Raw genomic sequence first — 16,301 nt, 5'->3', positions numbered from 1 at the left:
ATCTACAGTCATGTCATACCAATTATGTAAGTTTATGGCTCTTGTTCTCCACTCCTAGAACACATGTTCTACATCCAGGAATTTAATGAAATGTTCTTAGTTCTTAGGAAAGCTCTCTTGTGTATGGTAGGCCCTTCACATCTACTGGCCGTGTGGATGTATGTATGAATGAGTGCACGCATGAGTAGATAAGAATTCCATTGACCACAGGCTACATCTGAGTGGAGGTTCTAGGTTATATCCATACATGGTCCTTGGTTGAATGTCAGTCTCAGAAAAGACCCTGTGCCCAGATATATTTGGTCCTTGTGGAGCTCCTATCCTTTCCCCATCAGACTAACTCCCCTTCTTTCTTATGATTCCCTGTACTCTGCCAAAGGTTTGGTCATGAGTCTTTGCTTTGAAAACACTGCTAGTTAGAGTCTTTCAGATGCGCTCAGTAGACTCCTGTCATATGTTCAATGCACATCCCGTCTGTCTTTCTAAATGAGGATTGATCATCTTACCCCATGTCCGCTCAATTGATTATCTTTTTTAGGTGTATAGATTTCATTATGTTTATCATATCTTATAGGTCTATATAAGTGAGTATATCCCATGTTTGTCTTTCTCCTTCTGGGATATTTCACTCAGAATGATCTTTGTAGCCTGTGGTAGCTCAGTAACCAATTGGTTTCCCAAAGTGAGGGGAACAGGGACTATTTCTAACAGGAACTCGATGACTGGCTCTTTGGTCTCCCCACCCCCGAAGGGAGGAGCAGTCCTTTTAGGCCACAGAGGAGGGCTTTGCAGCCAGTCCTGAAGATACCTGATAAAACAGGATCAGATGAATGGGGAGGAGGTCCCCCCCATCAGTGGACTTGGAAAGGGGCACGGTGGAGATGAGGGAGGGAGGGAGGGAGGGACTGGGAGGGAATGAGGGATCGGGACACGGCTGGGATACAGAGTTAATAAAATGTAACTGATAAAAGAAAATAAAATAAAAAAAAAAGAAAGAAAAAAAGAATTCCATTGACTACATAACGCTAAGAAGGAAATTATCTGACAATTTTTTTCTTCCTTCACTGGAGGCATGGTATGCTGATCAAGGAAGGTAAAAGTCTTAATGGAAATTCAAAAGTAGATTCTCTAGTGTCTAAGAGTATCTGCAATGACTTAAATCCATGCATTTATGAGCATCCATGAGGATAATCTGCCAGTAGATGAATAATTTTTTTCCACCTGAGTTTTTTCAAATCCACTCACAAGGCACAAACTTCTGTAGTTCCTACTTAAATAAAGTCAGTCCATCATTTTTTATACAAAAGAGAATGTCATGTACACTTTGATGATTCAGTATATCACTAAAGGAAGAGATAACAGAACAAGTGCACAGTGTCTATCTGTCATGGAGTTTGTGATCTATGTAAATATTTGTTGGGGATTTGAACCCCTGATTTGCTCTGATAACTCAGGGAAGTTTATCAGAGAGTATATTGTACTAATACTCTGGTCAAAAATTCAAAAGCTTCATCCTCTTGCAAAGATGGAGGGTGGGTGAGCCTAGGAGGAGATGAGGGAGGGGACTACAGTGGGGATACAAAGTAAATAAATTGTTATAACTACATAATATTTAAAAAAAAATCTCTTGATCACTTCTCCATGGCAATGATGCCATACTAGGCCACAAAGAAAGAGGATCCAGACAATCCTGATGAGACCTGATAGGTCCTCCAACAGATAATAGGGGAAGAGGACCTCCTCTATCATTGTACTAGGAGAGGGACATGAAAGGGAGAAAAAAAGGAGGGTAGGACTGGGAGGAGATGAGGGAGGGACTACATCCTGGATACAAAGTAAATAAATTGTAATTAATAATAATAAGGAAAAAAAACTTTTCATGAATAAGGTGAGTACATATTTAATTTTAAAAGATAAATTCTTGATTGTTGCTCTTAGAGCCTGTGCTGTTGGTGTTTTGTTTAGGAAGATGTCTCTTGTGCGTTTTTTTTTTAATTTTATTTTTTTCTTATCAGTTACATTTTATTAACTCTGTATCCCAGCCATGTCCCGATCCCTCATTCCCTCCCAGTCCCTCCCTCCCTCCTTCATCTCCACCGTGCCCATTTCCAAGTCCAGTAGTGATGGGGGGGACCTTCTCCCCATTCATCTGATCCTGTTTTATCAGGTATCTTCAGGACTGGCTGCAAAGCCCTCCTCTGTGGCCTAACAGGACTGCTCCTCCCTTGGGGGTGGGGAGGCCAAAGAGCCAGTCATTGAGTTCCTGTTAGAAATAGTCCTTCTTCCCCTCACTTTGGGAAACCAATTGGTTACTGAGCTACCACAGGTTACATGTGAACAGAGGTTCTAGGTTATATCCATACATGGTCCTTGGTTGAATGTCAGTCTCAGAAAAGACCCTGTGCCCAGATATATTTGGTCCTTGTGGAGCTCCTATCCTTTCCCCATCAGACTAACTCCCCTTCTTTCTTATGATTCCCTGTACTCTGCCAAAGGTTTGGTCATGAGTCTTTGCTTTGAAAACACTGCTAGTTAGAGTCTTTCAGATGCGCTCAGTAGACTCCTGTCATACATTCAATGCACATCCCATCTGTCTTTCTAAACGAGGATTGATCATTTTACCCCATGTCCGCTCTCTTGATTATCTTTTTTAGGTGTATAGATTTCATTATGTTGATCATATCTTATAGGTCTATATAAGTGAGTATATACCGTGTTTGTCTTTCTCCTTCTGGGATATTTCACTCAGAATGATCTTTTCTAGATGCCACAATTTGCCTGCAAATTTCATGATTTCCTCCTTTTTGATTGCTGAGTAGTATTCCATTGTGTAAAAATACCACAATTTCTGTACCCCGGTTTTTATATTGAGGTCTTTGATCCATTTGGATTTAGTTTTGGGCAAGGGTGATAAGTAAGTATGGATCTATTTGCATTTTCCTGCATGTAGACATCCACTTAGAACAGCACCATTTGTTGAAGATGCTATTTTTTTTTTCCATTGAATGGTTTTGGCATCTTTGTCAAAGATCAGGTGTCCACAAGTGTGTGGGTTTATTTCTGGGTCTGCTATTCGATTCTATTGATCCACCAGTCTGTTTCTATGCCAGTACCATGCAGTTTTTACTATTGTTGCTCTATAGTACAGCTTGAGATCAGGGATGGAGATACCTCCAGAAGATCTTATAGTGTAGAGGATTGTTTTAGCAATTCTGGGTTTCTTGTTATTCCATATGAAGTTGAGAATTTTTCTTTCAAGGTCTATACAGAATCGTGTAGGTAATTTGATGGGAATTGCATTGAATCAGTAGATTGCTTTTGGTAAGATGGCCATTTTTAGTATATTATTCCTGCCAAAACAATCCAGATCTCCCTCATCTGAGGAATGCATACAGAAAATATGGTACATTTACACAATGGAATATTACTCAGCAATAAAAAGCAAGGAAATAATGAAATTTGTGGGTAAATGGTGGGAACTGGAAAAGATCATCCTGAGTGAGGTATCCCAGAAGCAGAAAGATACACATGGTATATACTCACTCATAAGTGGATATTAGACATATAATATAGGATAAACCTACTAAAATCTGTACATGTAAAGAAGCTAAACAAGGAGGACGAGAGCTAAAATGCTCAATCCCTATTCAAAAAGGCAAAGAGGATGGACATCAGAAGAAGGAGAACATGGGGAACAGGACAAGAGTCTGCCACAGAGGGCCTCTGAAAGGTTCTGCCCTGCAGACTATCAAAGCAGATGCTGAGACTTATGGCCAACCTTTGAGCAGAGTGCAGGGAGTCTTATGAAAGAAGTGTGAAATAGTAAGTCCTGGAGAGGACAGGAGCTCCACAAGGAGAGCAACAAAACCAAAAAATCTGGGCACAGTATCCAACCAAGGACCATTCTTGGAGATAACCTAGATCCCCTGCACAGATATAACCCATGGCAGTTCAGTGTCCACGTGGGTTCCATAGTGATGGGAACACTGTGGTGTGAACTGATGGGCCTGCTCTTCGATCACCTCCCCCTGAGGGTGGAGCAGCCTTACCAGGCCACAGAGGAAGACAATGCAGCCACTCCTGATGAGACCTGATAGACTAGGATCAGAGGGAAGAAGAGGAAGACCTCCCCTGTCAGTGGACCTGGCGAGGGGCATGCATGGAGAAGAGGGAAAGAGGGTAGGACTGGGTGAGGAGAGGGGATACAAAGTGAATAAAGTGTAATTAATTATAAATAAAATTTAAAAATATATAAATCAAAAAGATAAATTGTTTTTTAATTAAATTTTTATTTTTTTCTATTGGTCACAGTTTATTTACTTTGTATCCCAGCTATAGACACCTTCCTCATTCCCTCCCAATTACACACTCCCTCCCTCATCTCCTCCCTGTCCCTCTCTAAGTCCACTGATAGGGGAGGGCTTCTTCCCCTTCCATCTGACCCTAGCTTGTTCAGGACTGTTTGTAATGTCCTCCTGTGTAGCCTAGCAAGGCTGTTCCGCCCCAAGGGTTGGGGGGAAAAGGTCAAAGAGCCAGTCACTTAGTTCATGTCAGAGAAAGTCTCTGTTTCCCTTACTAGGGTACCCACTTGGGTGCTGAGCTACCATGGGCTACATCCCAGCAAGGGTTCTAGGTTATATCCATGCATGGTCCTTGGTTGGAGAAACAATCCCAAAAAAGACCATTGTGTCCAGATTTGGTCCTTGTGGAGCTCCTGTCCTCTCCAGGTCATACTAACTCCCCCTTCTTTCATATGATTCCTTGCACTCTGCCCAAGGTTTGGTTGAGTCTTAGATAAACTGAAAGGTAGAGTCTTTCAGAGGCCCTCTGTGGTAGACTCCTATCCTGTTACTTGTTTTTTCCTACTTCCAATGTCTGTCTGAGTAAAGATTGATCATCTTACCCTGGGTCTTCTTTCTTGTTTATCTTCTTGAGGTGTACAAATTTTAGTATGTTTATCCTATCTTATAGTTCTAGTATCTACTTATAAGTGAGTATATACCATGTGTGTCTTTCTGCTTGTGGGATACCTCACTCAGGATGATCTTTTCTAGATCCCACCATTGCCTGCAAACTTCATGATTTCATTGTTTTTAATTTCTGAGTAGTTTTTAATTGTGTAATTGTATGACAATTTCTGTATCCATTCTTCCATTGAGGGACATCTGGGTTTTTTCTAGGTTCTGGGTATTATGAATAAAGCTGCTACAAACATGGTTGAACAAATGTTCTTGTTGTGTACTTGAGCATCTTTTGGATATAGGCATAAGAGTGGAATAGCTGGATCTTGGGGAAGCACTATTCCTAATTGTCTGAGAAAGCACCAGATTGATTTCCAAAGTGATGTACAAGTTTACATTCCCACCAAAAGTGGGGGAGTGCTCCCCTTTCTCCAGAACCTCTCCAGCATGTGTTGTCACTTGAGTTTTTTGATCTTAGCCATTCTGATGAGTTTAAGGGAAAATCCCATGATCATTTTGATTCACATCTCCCTGATGAGTAAGGAAATTGAACATTTCTTTAAGTGTTTCTCTACCATTTTATATTCCTCTACAGAGAATTCTCTGTTCAGGTCTGTACCCCATTTTTTAATTGCATTGCTTGATTTGTTGCTTTTTAACTTTAGTTATTTATATATTTTGTATATCAGTCCTCTGTCAGATATTGGGTTGGTGAAGATTCTTTCCCAATCTGTAGGCTGTCGTTTTGTTCTGATGACAGTGTCCTTTGCTTTACAGAAGCTATTCATTTAATGAGGTCCCATTTATTGATTGTTGATCTTAGAGCCTGTGCTGTTGGTGTTCTGTTCAGGAAGTTGTCTCCTGTGCTGATAGTTCAATGCTTTTCCCCACTTTTTTTTCCAATTGATTTAGAGTATCTGGTTTGATGTTGAGGTCTTTGATCCACTTGGACTTTAGTTTTGTGCAGGGTGGTAAATATGGATCTATTTGCATTTTTTTCTGCATGTTGACATTCAGTTAGACCAGCTCCATTTGTTAAAGATGCTGTCTTTTTTCCATTGAATGTTTTTGGCTTCTTTGTCAAAATCAAGTATTCATAGGTGGGTTTATTTCTTCTATTTGGTTCCATTGATCCACCATTCTGTTTCTATGCCAGTACCATGCAGTTTTTATTACTATTGCTCTATAGTACAGCTTGATATCAGGGATGGAGATGCCTCCAGATCATCTGTTGTTGTACAGGATATTTTTGGAAATTCTGGGTTTTTTTGTTTCTGTTACTACTATTGTGTTTTGAGCAATAACTTAGTATAATGCCTGTGGCTTCTAATTTGCAACTGTGAATGGTGAGCTATCTTTTACGGAGAAGTAATAATGGGAGGCTCAAGTAACATGGCCCATAGTAGACTCCAACCCCCTGCTATACCTTCAGTATGATGTTTTCAGTAACAGCATGAAGGAATTCATCTCAACAAAGAATTTAAGAGCAAGTGGATGATGAAAGCACATGGAAAAACATGAAATATTCCTTTAGCAGATTGAATAATAAAATGTGATTTTAATATATATTATATATTTTAATATATTATACTAATGGTTTTAATAGATAGCAAAGAGATATTTGCTCTGTTCTGTCTACAAAATCTACTAAAACAATTACTAGATGTTCACAATTGGTGAAAACTGTAAAAATTTACTATAGGACATTTTCAATTGTCTTTTATACTGTACATGAAAAACATGTGACTTATAATCCCTCCAAGACATTATGTGTTGTGGCTTTTGCATGCTTCTGTTCCCCACACGCAAACAAATGAATACGTGGAGGCATAACTTTAAAAATGTTTGTGGCTCAGTTAAACTTTTATCCTATGCAATAAAATGTGAGATTTTTATTATCTCTTTTATTTTATAGTAATACAAGTATCAGCAAAAAATTCCACATGACATCACACAGAATTATTACTATTATAGTTAACCTCTGCCAATGTAAAGCTTTTAACTTGAAGGCTCCTTTTTATTGTATTCCTCTCCGTGTGTGTGTGTTTGCCCGTTTATGGGAGTGCACACGGGTGTGCACTCACACATGCAGTGCTCTCTGCTCATGTAGGCGTCAGGAGATCACGCTCTCCTTCAGCCATGTGGGTCTGGAGGAGTGAATTCAGTTCCGCAGACTTAAGAGCAATTATTTTTCCTGCTGACCTGTTTACTACTCCGAAGCTCTTTCTTATTCTTGTTTTTGAAGGTGGTCTGTTTTGTTGTTGTTACTTTGTTGTTTTGTTTGTTTATTTGTTTATTGTTGTGGTCGACTGTTTTATTTTTTGCTTTTTTAAAAAAGTTATTGACCAGGAACTTTAAAATATAAAAACTTATTAAATCTTTGTATTTTATCTCTGAAGTACTTGACAGTTAATTAAACAAAAAAAGTGACTGACATTTCTACTCTTAGAATATTCTAATGAACAACACTGGAAAATTAATGTTAAGTTGTTAATTGTTTTGACACCAAAGCCATGTTCATATGGTCAGCAGACTCCACTAATATAAATAATATTTAAAATTCTCTTAATAAGAAAGGGGACACAAAATAAATTACTATTGTCTTAATATCTATGAACTAGTTTATGCTATCCAAAGTCTGAGACAGCTTAACGAAAGAGTAAGCAATGATTTTAAGCCCAGTTAAACGTAACAGTTATTTGTAACCACAGGCTAACATTTTTAGATCTAAAACAGTAGCTAGTTTAAACATAGACTGACACAATCAAAAAAAAAGACAAATTTCATGTGCCTTCATGTGGGAAAAATAGCTGGACATGTCAGCTACACTTATTCTTTGTGTAATAACAAAGTAATATTTTTTGAAGACAGAATACATACATGCTTTATTGATAATAGATCAAAGCATAATGTTTCTAACTGTAACATTTTAATTCTTCATGACTTTTCTTCATGACAATTTCTTTCCTAAATAAGTTGTGTTACTCTATTTTTTTTTCATGTATGTTATTGTTGTTGTTGCTTTCAAGCTAATATCTTATACTAGTTAATGTGGTTCAAAAATAAATGGGTATGGTCAAATGTGAAATGCATTTGTCAAGTGAATGAAACTGAAGTGAAATAATATAATAAATCCTCAGGCTAGCCATGTTTATTGTTGCCAAATGTCTCTCTGCTAAGAACTAATAAGCATGAAAGAGGATAATGAAAGTTTCCATGAAAAATTTTTGGAAAACCTATCCACAAGTCTTCACTATCTGAGAATGTGGAAATAAGTATTTGTATTATAAAAGTTCCATATGAGGACAGTAAAGATGAAATTCAGAGACTAGAATCACAATGGAAACCACTAAAATATAACAGTTCTTGATATCATTTGGTATTACAGAAGGAAACTGACCAGAAAGTGACCTTGAACATTAGGAAAAGAGCAGTGTCTTCATTAGAGGCAACACACACACATACACACACACACACACATACACACATTGACCAGTGGACATGTGAACTAAAGCAATGTTTTAAATCAAAGCATGCAAAGACAGGATGTGAACTTGAAGATCCAAATGAAATTTTAAAGGTTCACATTTTAAATGATATGAAAAAACATTTTAAAAAATATTTAAAATTTACTTTGGCAAAGTTAACATGTGGCAAACAAGACAAAAGGTAATTAAAAATTTAAATACAGTGTTAAACTTTAGCTAGATATCATCAAGTAAATACATATATCAAGCTAAGATAAAAATATGCATGTAATCATTTACCCTATGACACTGTTCTTTAGTTAAAATTACTTGTGAACTCTTAGATGTTAATAAATTGAAACAGAATATAGTTCTGAAAAGACTATTTTTAAAAGTGATTGAGAGTTCTATAAATAAACTTCTCCCAAATCAACATGAGAAATATAACTTACCTGGTCTGACTTTTAAAGTTCCATTTGAGAATAGAAGTATCTAGAGAAAGTGATAGAAGTGTTGGTTATTAAAGTTCAATCTTTGAATAATGAGAGTTACCTTTGATTACCTTGTTAATAGAAGTTTAAAAGACCAATAACTATCTAATATGAAATTGAGGGGTCATAAAACCACAATAGCCAGGGGTATGCAAAATAATTCTCAATGGAAACAAGTGTTTGTGATAACTTGGAGTCATACAAGAGGGTGGTAGTCTATTTCTGAAACAAAGCACACAGCATTCAGATTTTATCATCCAAATCAAATCACCAAAGTTAACATTCTCCAGGAGGAAAATGATGAATATTAGCAATAATAAGCACAGGATATGTAGGAGCAGAAATAGACTTTAGCACTCCATGTTTTCTACATGTTCCAGTCATCTTTGTTCATGCAGAAAACAGCTTCAAGAAGTACTAAATGAGAATTCAACAAGCACATGCTAAAAGAAAAACAACCTAAAAAACTGTATACTGGAAGTTATTCTTTTAAAAAGAATCTAATTCACATATACATGGCATTTACTATAGAACTTCTAAATAAGCAAAATACAAGATATTCTGTACAATAAATTACTCTATGGGATACATTTTAACTTTTGTGTGTACTTCTTGAAACTAAATATACTTTGTCAGTGCTACATATCTGTATTATACATTTTGACATTTTGAAAGCTCAACCCCCAAAATTAAAAAGAGAAAGCAAGCATGGATATTTATCTTAACAGTGATAGCAAACACTGTGGCTGTCTTTGTGACTATCAAGGGTACACAGACTATTGGTTTTTAATTTTTGTCTCTTAAGTCATAAGAAGAATAAATATAAGCGAGATTTTGTGATCTTTCACCCTTACAGGCCAGCACTCAGGAGACAGAGGCAGGTTGATCTCTTTGAGTCCCCTGCTTGCCTTGTCTTCATAGTGAGCATCTGAGGCCAGCTGAGACTCCATAGTTTTACATTCTTTCTCAAAAGCAAAACAATAAAAAGAAATATAATTTCCATTGTTCGGTTGCAATTTGGGGAACAAGTAAAATTCTTTTAATAATATAAATCAATAGGAAATCTTTCATTCTGTAAACAAAATATAAAATCTCAAGCACAATCAAAATGAAATTAAGGAAATCTGCACACGGGATAGATAATTTGTGCATCCTTTATTTGTATACTTGGTGCTAAATTTTAAATTTATCCACCTGAACTTCATTCAGACTCAAGGTTTAACATAGCAGTTATCTTTTAAAATGTTGTTATTTGAAATCTGTCCTGTCTACTGTGATTCAAATTTGGCCAGTGAACTAATTCATAGCACTTAAATTGATCTAAATACTTTGCTGCTAAAAATTTGTTCTGGTCACTTTCATTAAAATGTTGTGTTTTTTCCCTCCATGCTCTACTCATGCAGTATCTGCTGTTAAGTAATACAATATGGAATGGCCTTTGCAAAAGTTTTTATATCCGGACACAGTATTGGATGTATTGATGAAAATCCAATGACGTATTACTATACATCATAAGATTTCTATTTTGACCTGTTTAACAGGTTATTTTATACATACCAGGAGAGTCATTCAAAGCATTTTACATATTAAATTACTTATCAAAACACAGTATATATAGACCTTGACATTTGTTAAGGAACCAAGGATTAAATCTAAAAATATTTTTTAAAAAACTTTAATGACCAGAACAAATCTTGAGCAAAACATATATCATGTGGCAAAGAAGTGGTTTCTTGGGACGTAGTGCACAGTCATGAGGACACATTTTCTGCACAAACATAAGAGACCAATTGACTGGTTTCTATGATCACCTGAATATATTCAGCAGATTGTTATTAAAAAATAAAATCCATAACAATAATACTGCAGAACGGTACTGGTAAGAATTCCTTTGGCCATATTTTTCTGTTCCTGGAGCTCTCTTCAGTCTAACTCCAATATCAATTTTTTGAAGCAAGAAAATTTGCTATTTTATTTCCATGTGGGTAAGTAATTTTAGAACGATTATACATTGACCATATGAAATTGCTTTTTATTTCTGTGTTTCATTCTTAGAGTAATCATGGGATGAAGTAATGACTTTGTTATGGGCACCAATAAGTGATTCCTCTGCAGATGTGTTTTTACTCCCCAATTTGTATTCAATGTATCTAGTTATTTGTGAGTTTATATGATAGTAACAAAGACCCACATTAATGCAATGAGAAAAATAAGCCAAATGGTTTGCTGTTTAAATTGTTCATTTACACATAGCAAGATAATAAACTCAAGCACTTAATCACACCTAAACTATTGTCTTAGAAAAAAACTCTGTGTTCACTACCGTATTGTCTATTTTAAAGATTAATTCCCTAGTTGCCAATTCACTAACAGCATATTTCACAATTGCTGTGAATTTGTCCCATAATGTTTTTTAAATTGTAGCTATTATTTTCCGAATGAAGTACACTAAACAAGGGAAAATTTGTAAAGAGCCTTTGTAAATATAGGAGCAGAGTGAAGATAAGTACAAGAAGATTTGAAGACTCATCAGCAAATTCAAAATAAGTACAGCAACAAAGTAGTATTAGTAAAACAAATAGGCCACAAGGTCAACTTTTAGTAACAGAATCCTTCGAAATGCAGAAACACTATTATAATTAGAGTTTGTTCTTTCTCTTTTAACAAGTGTTTAAATTCATTTCAGTCTGATTTTAAATTAATTGTTCTGGAAGAGTATTAAATTAGCTATAAATATTTCAATAATATGGACATAAAATGCTTTTCTTTTTAGGTGTTCCTTGGTATTCTGGTAACAAACTTTTATTAAGAACAACGTACTTGAATGATACATGTTGCGATTAGATAGCACTATGAAGAATAGCTTTAACTGATAGTAAGCTATGTTATTGACTTAAGTTTTAAAGCTCATACTTATTTCTCTGTACCACTTTGGATAATTTTTGCAACAACTTGATTTAGCTCTCTCTAACTGAGCACCGCATTTGGCCTGACAGTAGTGAAAACCTGCTCATTTTTTATTAATCTCATTTTTAGTATATTAATTCTCAGATAACTTGTAATACCATGCCCAACCTTAGCCAAGTGAGTGTGTGTGTGTGTGCGTGTGTGTGTGTGTGTGTGTGCGTGCGTGCGTGTGTGTGTGTGTGTGTGTGTGTGTGTGTGTGTATGTCTGTGTCTGTGAATTGTCATAAAATCATGCATAGTTTCTTCTAAGTTTTAGGTGCTGGAGTGTAATGAGAATTTGCCCTTACTGCTTTTTGAAAAGTCTAAAGTAGACATTTCATTCTGGTATTAGGGGAAAAATTAAATTAGATCATTCCAAAATGTAACAGTGAGAAAGAGGCTGTGCTGTCAGCTTGCTCCACTGGCATCCTTTAGGCCACTGGTTTATCATCTGGGAAATCTCTGTTTCATGTCCGGATCTTCATCGCTGTTACGTGAAAGCACTCTCCCAATCTGCAGTCTTCCCAACAGGGATAGATTAACACAGGATAAATCTGGCCACATGTGGAAGCCAACTTCAGTTGTCATTTCTCTCCCTAATTAGTCTCTAGGCTGAGGTTGCATTAAGGAAGTGCCAGCTGAGAAGTCTCTAAACTCCTGAACTGTATTGTCTCCAACAGTTTTGGCTCTTAGGTGGTAATCTTTTTATGTCCCAAACACCCTTTCCTAAAACAATAGGTTTTAGTCCCCTCCCTACACACACTTTCCAGAAATACTTCTTTTTGTAGACTATCAAGAAAATGTACTCCTTTGCAGATAAGCAATAACTTCCCTGAATTTGTTTAATCACAGTATTGACACCAGCAACTAAAGTATAGTACTCTGCTTATGAGAGTATTTTTAAGTATGAAATAAGATTCTGAAGCTCATACTCACGTTATCTTACACAAAATTTAAATCACAAAGCACTGCCCACAAAGGGACTATTCTTTTCCTAGTTCTTCTAAAATGTTTTAAAGTATACTGAAATTTTCATTAGAACATATTAGCCTAAATTAAAAAAAAAAAAAAAAACGTTTTGGAAGTTTGTTTTGTTTTGTCTAAACTTATTTAAACATGATGGCATCAGAGCAAGGAGTCATGTGGTTTGAACCTTTGCCTCCAGCCAATATTGAGGAAGCCCTGGAATGTGTCTTTCTGCTGCTTTTACAGAAATTTCCACACAAATACAGCCCTGTTGCTTAATCCCCAGGAGATTTGAAGCAGATGAGCACCAGTCTTTAATGGTATTCTTGATTTGGCCCTTTTGAATCTTGCTGAACAAAACATGCTTTGTCCACTTGCCCATTTCTGCCACTACCATTTGTTTTAACCTGTAGCACTTGCTGTTATTTTTCTGCAAGTAATCTGTAACTGGATCTTAACCCCGCCCATTTTATAGCACCTGGGAGCAAAATATCCTTACAGTTTGCTGTCATTACCATATTGCCCCACACCAACCTGTAAGGCATCTGTGACTTCCTCCATCTATACAACCAAGGTTCTCAACAGCACTGGGGTGTGTCTGTGTGTCTATATGTTGTTTTGCTAGATTTGATCCTATAAATGGTCTTAATTTCTAAATGTGCTTCACATTCTATCAAAGTTTCTTTATTATGAAGAAATAATTCAATAATTGAACATTTTAGGACAATATTAGCATATGCTTTATGTTATAAAAACATACACCATTAAATATTAACCTTTTAAACATAAGAATGTATAGATTCATTACAATGTTTCTTCTTTTGCATTGTCTTGTAACTTTGAACCTACAGCTAGTAAAATGGAAAGACCCCAATAGATGGAAATAATGACATCTATTAGATCTTTTAGAGTTTTCCTTTTATTTAACCTAATTGTAATATGTGCCAATTTTTTAGCATACCATTTTGTAAACAATAATTCAATGAAGATTTTTTTAAATAAGATTGGAGATTATAAACTTTTCAAGTACATGTTAAGTGAAAGCATATTTAATATCACTGTCTAGGTTGCTCAAGCAAGGGGATAATTGCACCAATGATAACAAATACAAGACCTTCTATTAAAGAGCGCATATCGTTCCGTGACAATCCTGTTCGACTCAGTGGTGGATGGGGAAGTGGCAAAAAGAAGGCAAAATTCTCCACCTAATGCTTCCTGCTCCAACATTCCAAATGCAGAGCACATGACTGAGTTATTTCTACAGATATCTGGTCCTGTTATCAGTTGTGAACAAAGTTTCAGGGTGTTGCATTTAAATGTTCCTTATGATAGTTCATAATGTAGTTTTCTAGGAGCAGTAACCTTCCTTCTCATAATAAATGAGAAGCAATAAGAGTTTGTAGTCCCTCTTGTGTACTTGTAGAATGGCCTTATCCCTCAATAATTCCTGAAATACTGCAGGGCAATTTGTACATACACTTTCCCCTTTGGTTTATATTTTATGACACATATACTCAAGGTTATTAATTATTTTAATATAATGTGTAAAGGAGTATAACTATGTTGATATTGCTTAGAGAAATATTCGTGGATAATTACTACATTAATAAGTATCAATGGATATTTCTTAGATTTGTAAATGATAAACTATAATGTGGTAATTCAAAATAAATAGTGAAAATCAATATTTTTATTTTACAGCTTCTTAGAATTTATTATGCTAATAAAATATATGTACCATTTAAGTTAAAATGACAGATAAATTTAAACAATAATAGACCTAATAATTTGAAAGTTTATCTGTAATGTTTCATTCATGTATATCTTATCCTTGTTTATAAAAGGTAGATGTGAATTCTGATTATTTAAAATCATTCAACTCATTTACACATACTCAATCACTTTGAATTTTGTTAAAGCACATATCAATTGCCATTTTATTTTTTTTCAAAGCTGAAAACCATCATTTGAAAATATTAGTATATTTTTTTCTTAATTACAGAGAAGTTTTACTAAATTTTACTAGTATGAGGATAATTTTCTCCTAGTCTTAGCTAATACAGTATGCAAAATATTGCGTTCAACTCAGGACTCAGGGGGTCTATTTCTCTGCATCTGGAATGCCTTTCACGAAGCTAAAGCCAGGGTTCTCCAGTGACTCTCCATAGTGCACTCTGTGTAATAAGATCCAGTGAACTTCAGCTTTCTCTTTTGTTTCCCCTGCTCTCCACTGAAATTCTTCATCCAGAAATGACTAAACAGATTTCCAGATACATTTGTTTAGTTCTTATCCCCATGTACTTTTGGAGTCCTGTTGCATTTCAAACCTGTAAATCTCTTTTAACCTGATTGAGATAGAAATGTTAATGAGCCTTGAGCTGTCAATCTATAAAGAAAACATTGATTCATATGTTTTAACCTAGAAATTGAGCTCCACATGTATTTGTTTTTGTGAACACTGTTAGGTCATCCCTTTGCTAACAACATCCACAAATCAGCATAATGTAATGATGGAAAATATTTTATCTCAGTTTATTTTCAACTTGGAAGGAGAAAACCACATTAAAGCTGACATTGATAGGGTTTTATGGTTCATATACTTACCCAATGAAGTGGAAAGGCTAGTATGAGAAATAAGATGTTTATTATTAAACTGTTTTAGTATATAAAATAAACTTCATAGTTTTTTTCTGTAACTTTTGTGATTTTTTTCATAATATTGTGAAGATCATTGGTATTGATACTCTTAAATTTGTAGGTGATGATTGATAAATGTCAATAAAAGTCTTTTCAGATTATGGTGTTTAAATCTGAAGTTTTTTATAAAATGATTTATTGTGCCTACCCTAAAACTGATTATTCAAAGAACCTTATAACTTCAAGCCTGTCATTTTGTAGTATTAGTAGTATATTTGTGCTCATGGAACTGTTATTTTTAAAATTTAATAAAGCATCAAAATATTTGAACAAAGAATTGTTTTCTTTAGAAGACATTCATTTAAGTGTGTGTTTGTGTTAATTGTGTTTCTGTCTCTGTACATCTTTCCTCGATTTCTCTCTCCGTATATGTGTGTGTGTGTGTGTGTGTGTGTGTGTGTGTTTGTGTGTGTGTGTGCGAGAGAAAGAGAGGCAGGGGTAGAAATGGTGGGTGCTTATGGCAGGACATATATATGGAAGTCAAAGGACTAATCTCAGGAGTCAGTTCTCTCCTGCCACCTTGTGGGTTCCAAGATGGAACTCAACTTGTCAGTACTGAGCACAAGTGCCTCTACCTGGCCAGCCATCTTGCTTGCCCTTGAGGCATTTTTAACAAATACTTGCTTTTATGGTTCAAGAAGATGAATATGTAAGCCTGTTATATCATGTACCTGACAATGAATTTCATATTGACAACAGTGGACTTAGTCATAAGTGCATTGGTCCAATTGTCTGTTTTTATGTGACACTATGTCTTACTTTTAAGATCTTCT

General features: G+C 35.6%; 1 protein-coding gene across 2 annotated transcripts in view; it reads left to right on the top strand.

Annotated features, from left to right (window-relative positions):
• Positions 1-15,805, top strand: part of Lrriq1 (leucine rich repeats and IQ motif containing 1) — a 211,703-nt gene extending 195,898 nt beyond the window's left edge. For both annotated transcript variants that reach the window (XM_060377971.1, XM_060377970.1), the window contains one exon: positions 13,898-15,805. In XM_060377971.1, the coding sequence (XP_060233954.1) occupies positions 13,898-13,918 (21 nt within the window). In that variant the 3' untranslated portion in view covers positions 13,919-15,805. The remainder of the gene's footprint in view (positions 1-13,897) is intronic.
• The last annotated feature ends 496 nt before the right edge of the window (positions 15,806-16,301 follow it).

Source organism: Meriones unguiculatus, chromosome 2, assembly GCF_030254825.1.
Source record: "Meriones unguiculatus strain TT.TT164.6M chromosome 2, Bangor_MerUng_6.1, whole genome shotgun sequence".
Classification (NCBI taxonomy): domain Eukaryota; kingdom Metazoa; phylum Chordata; class Mammalia; order Rodentia; family Muridae; genus Meriones; species Meriones unguiculatus.
This window is presented reverse-complemented; position numbering and strand designations above follow the sequence as displayed.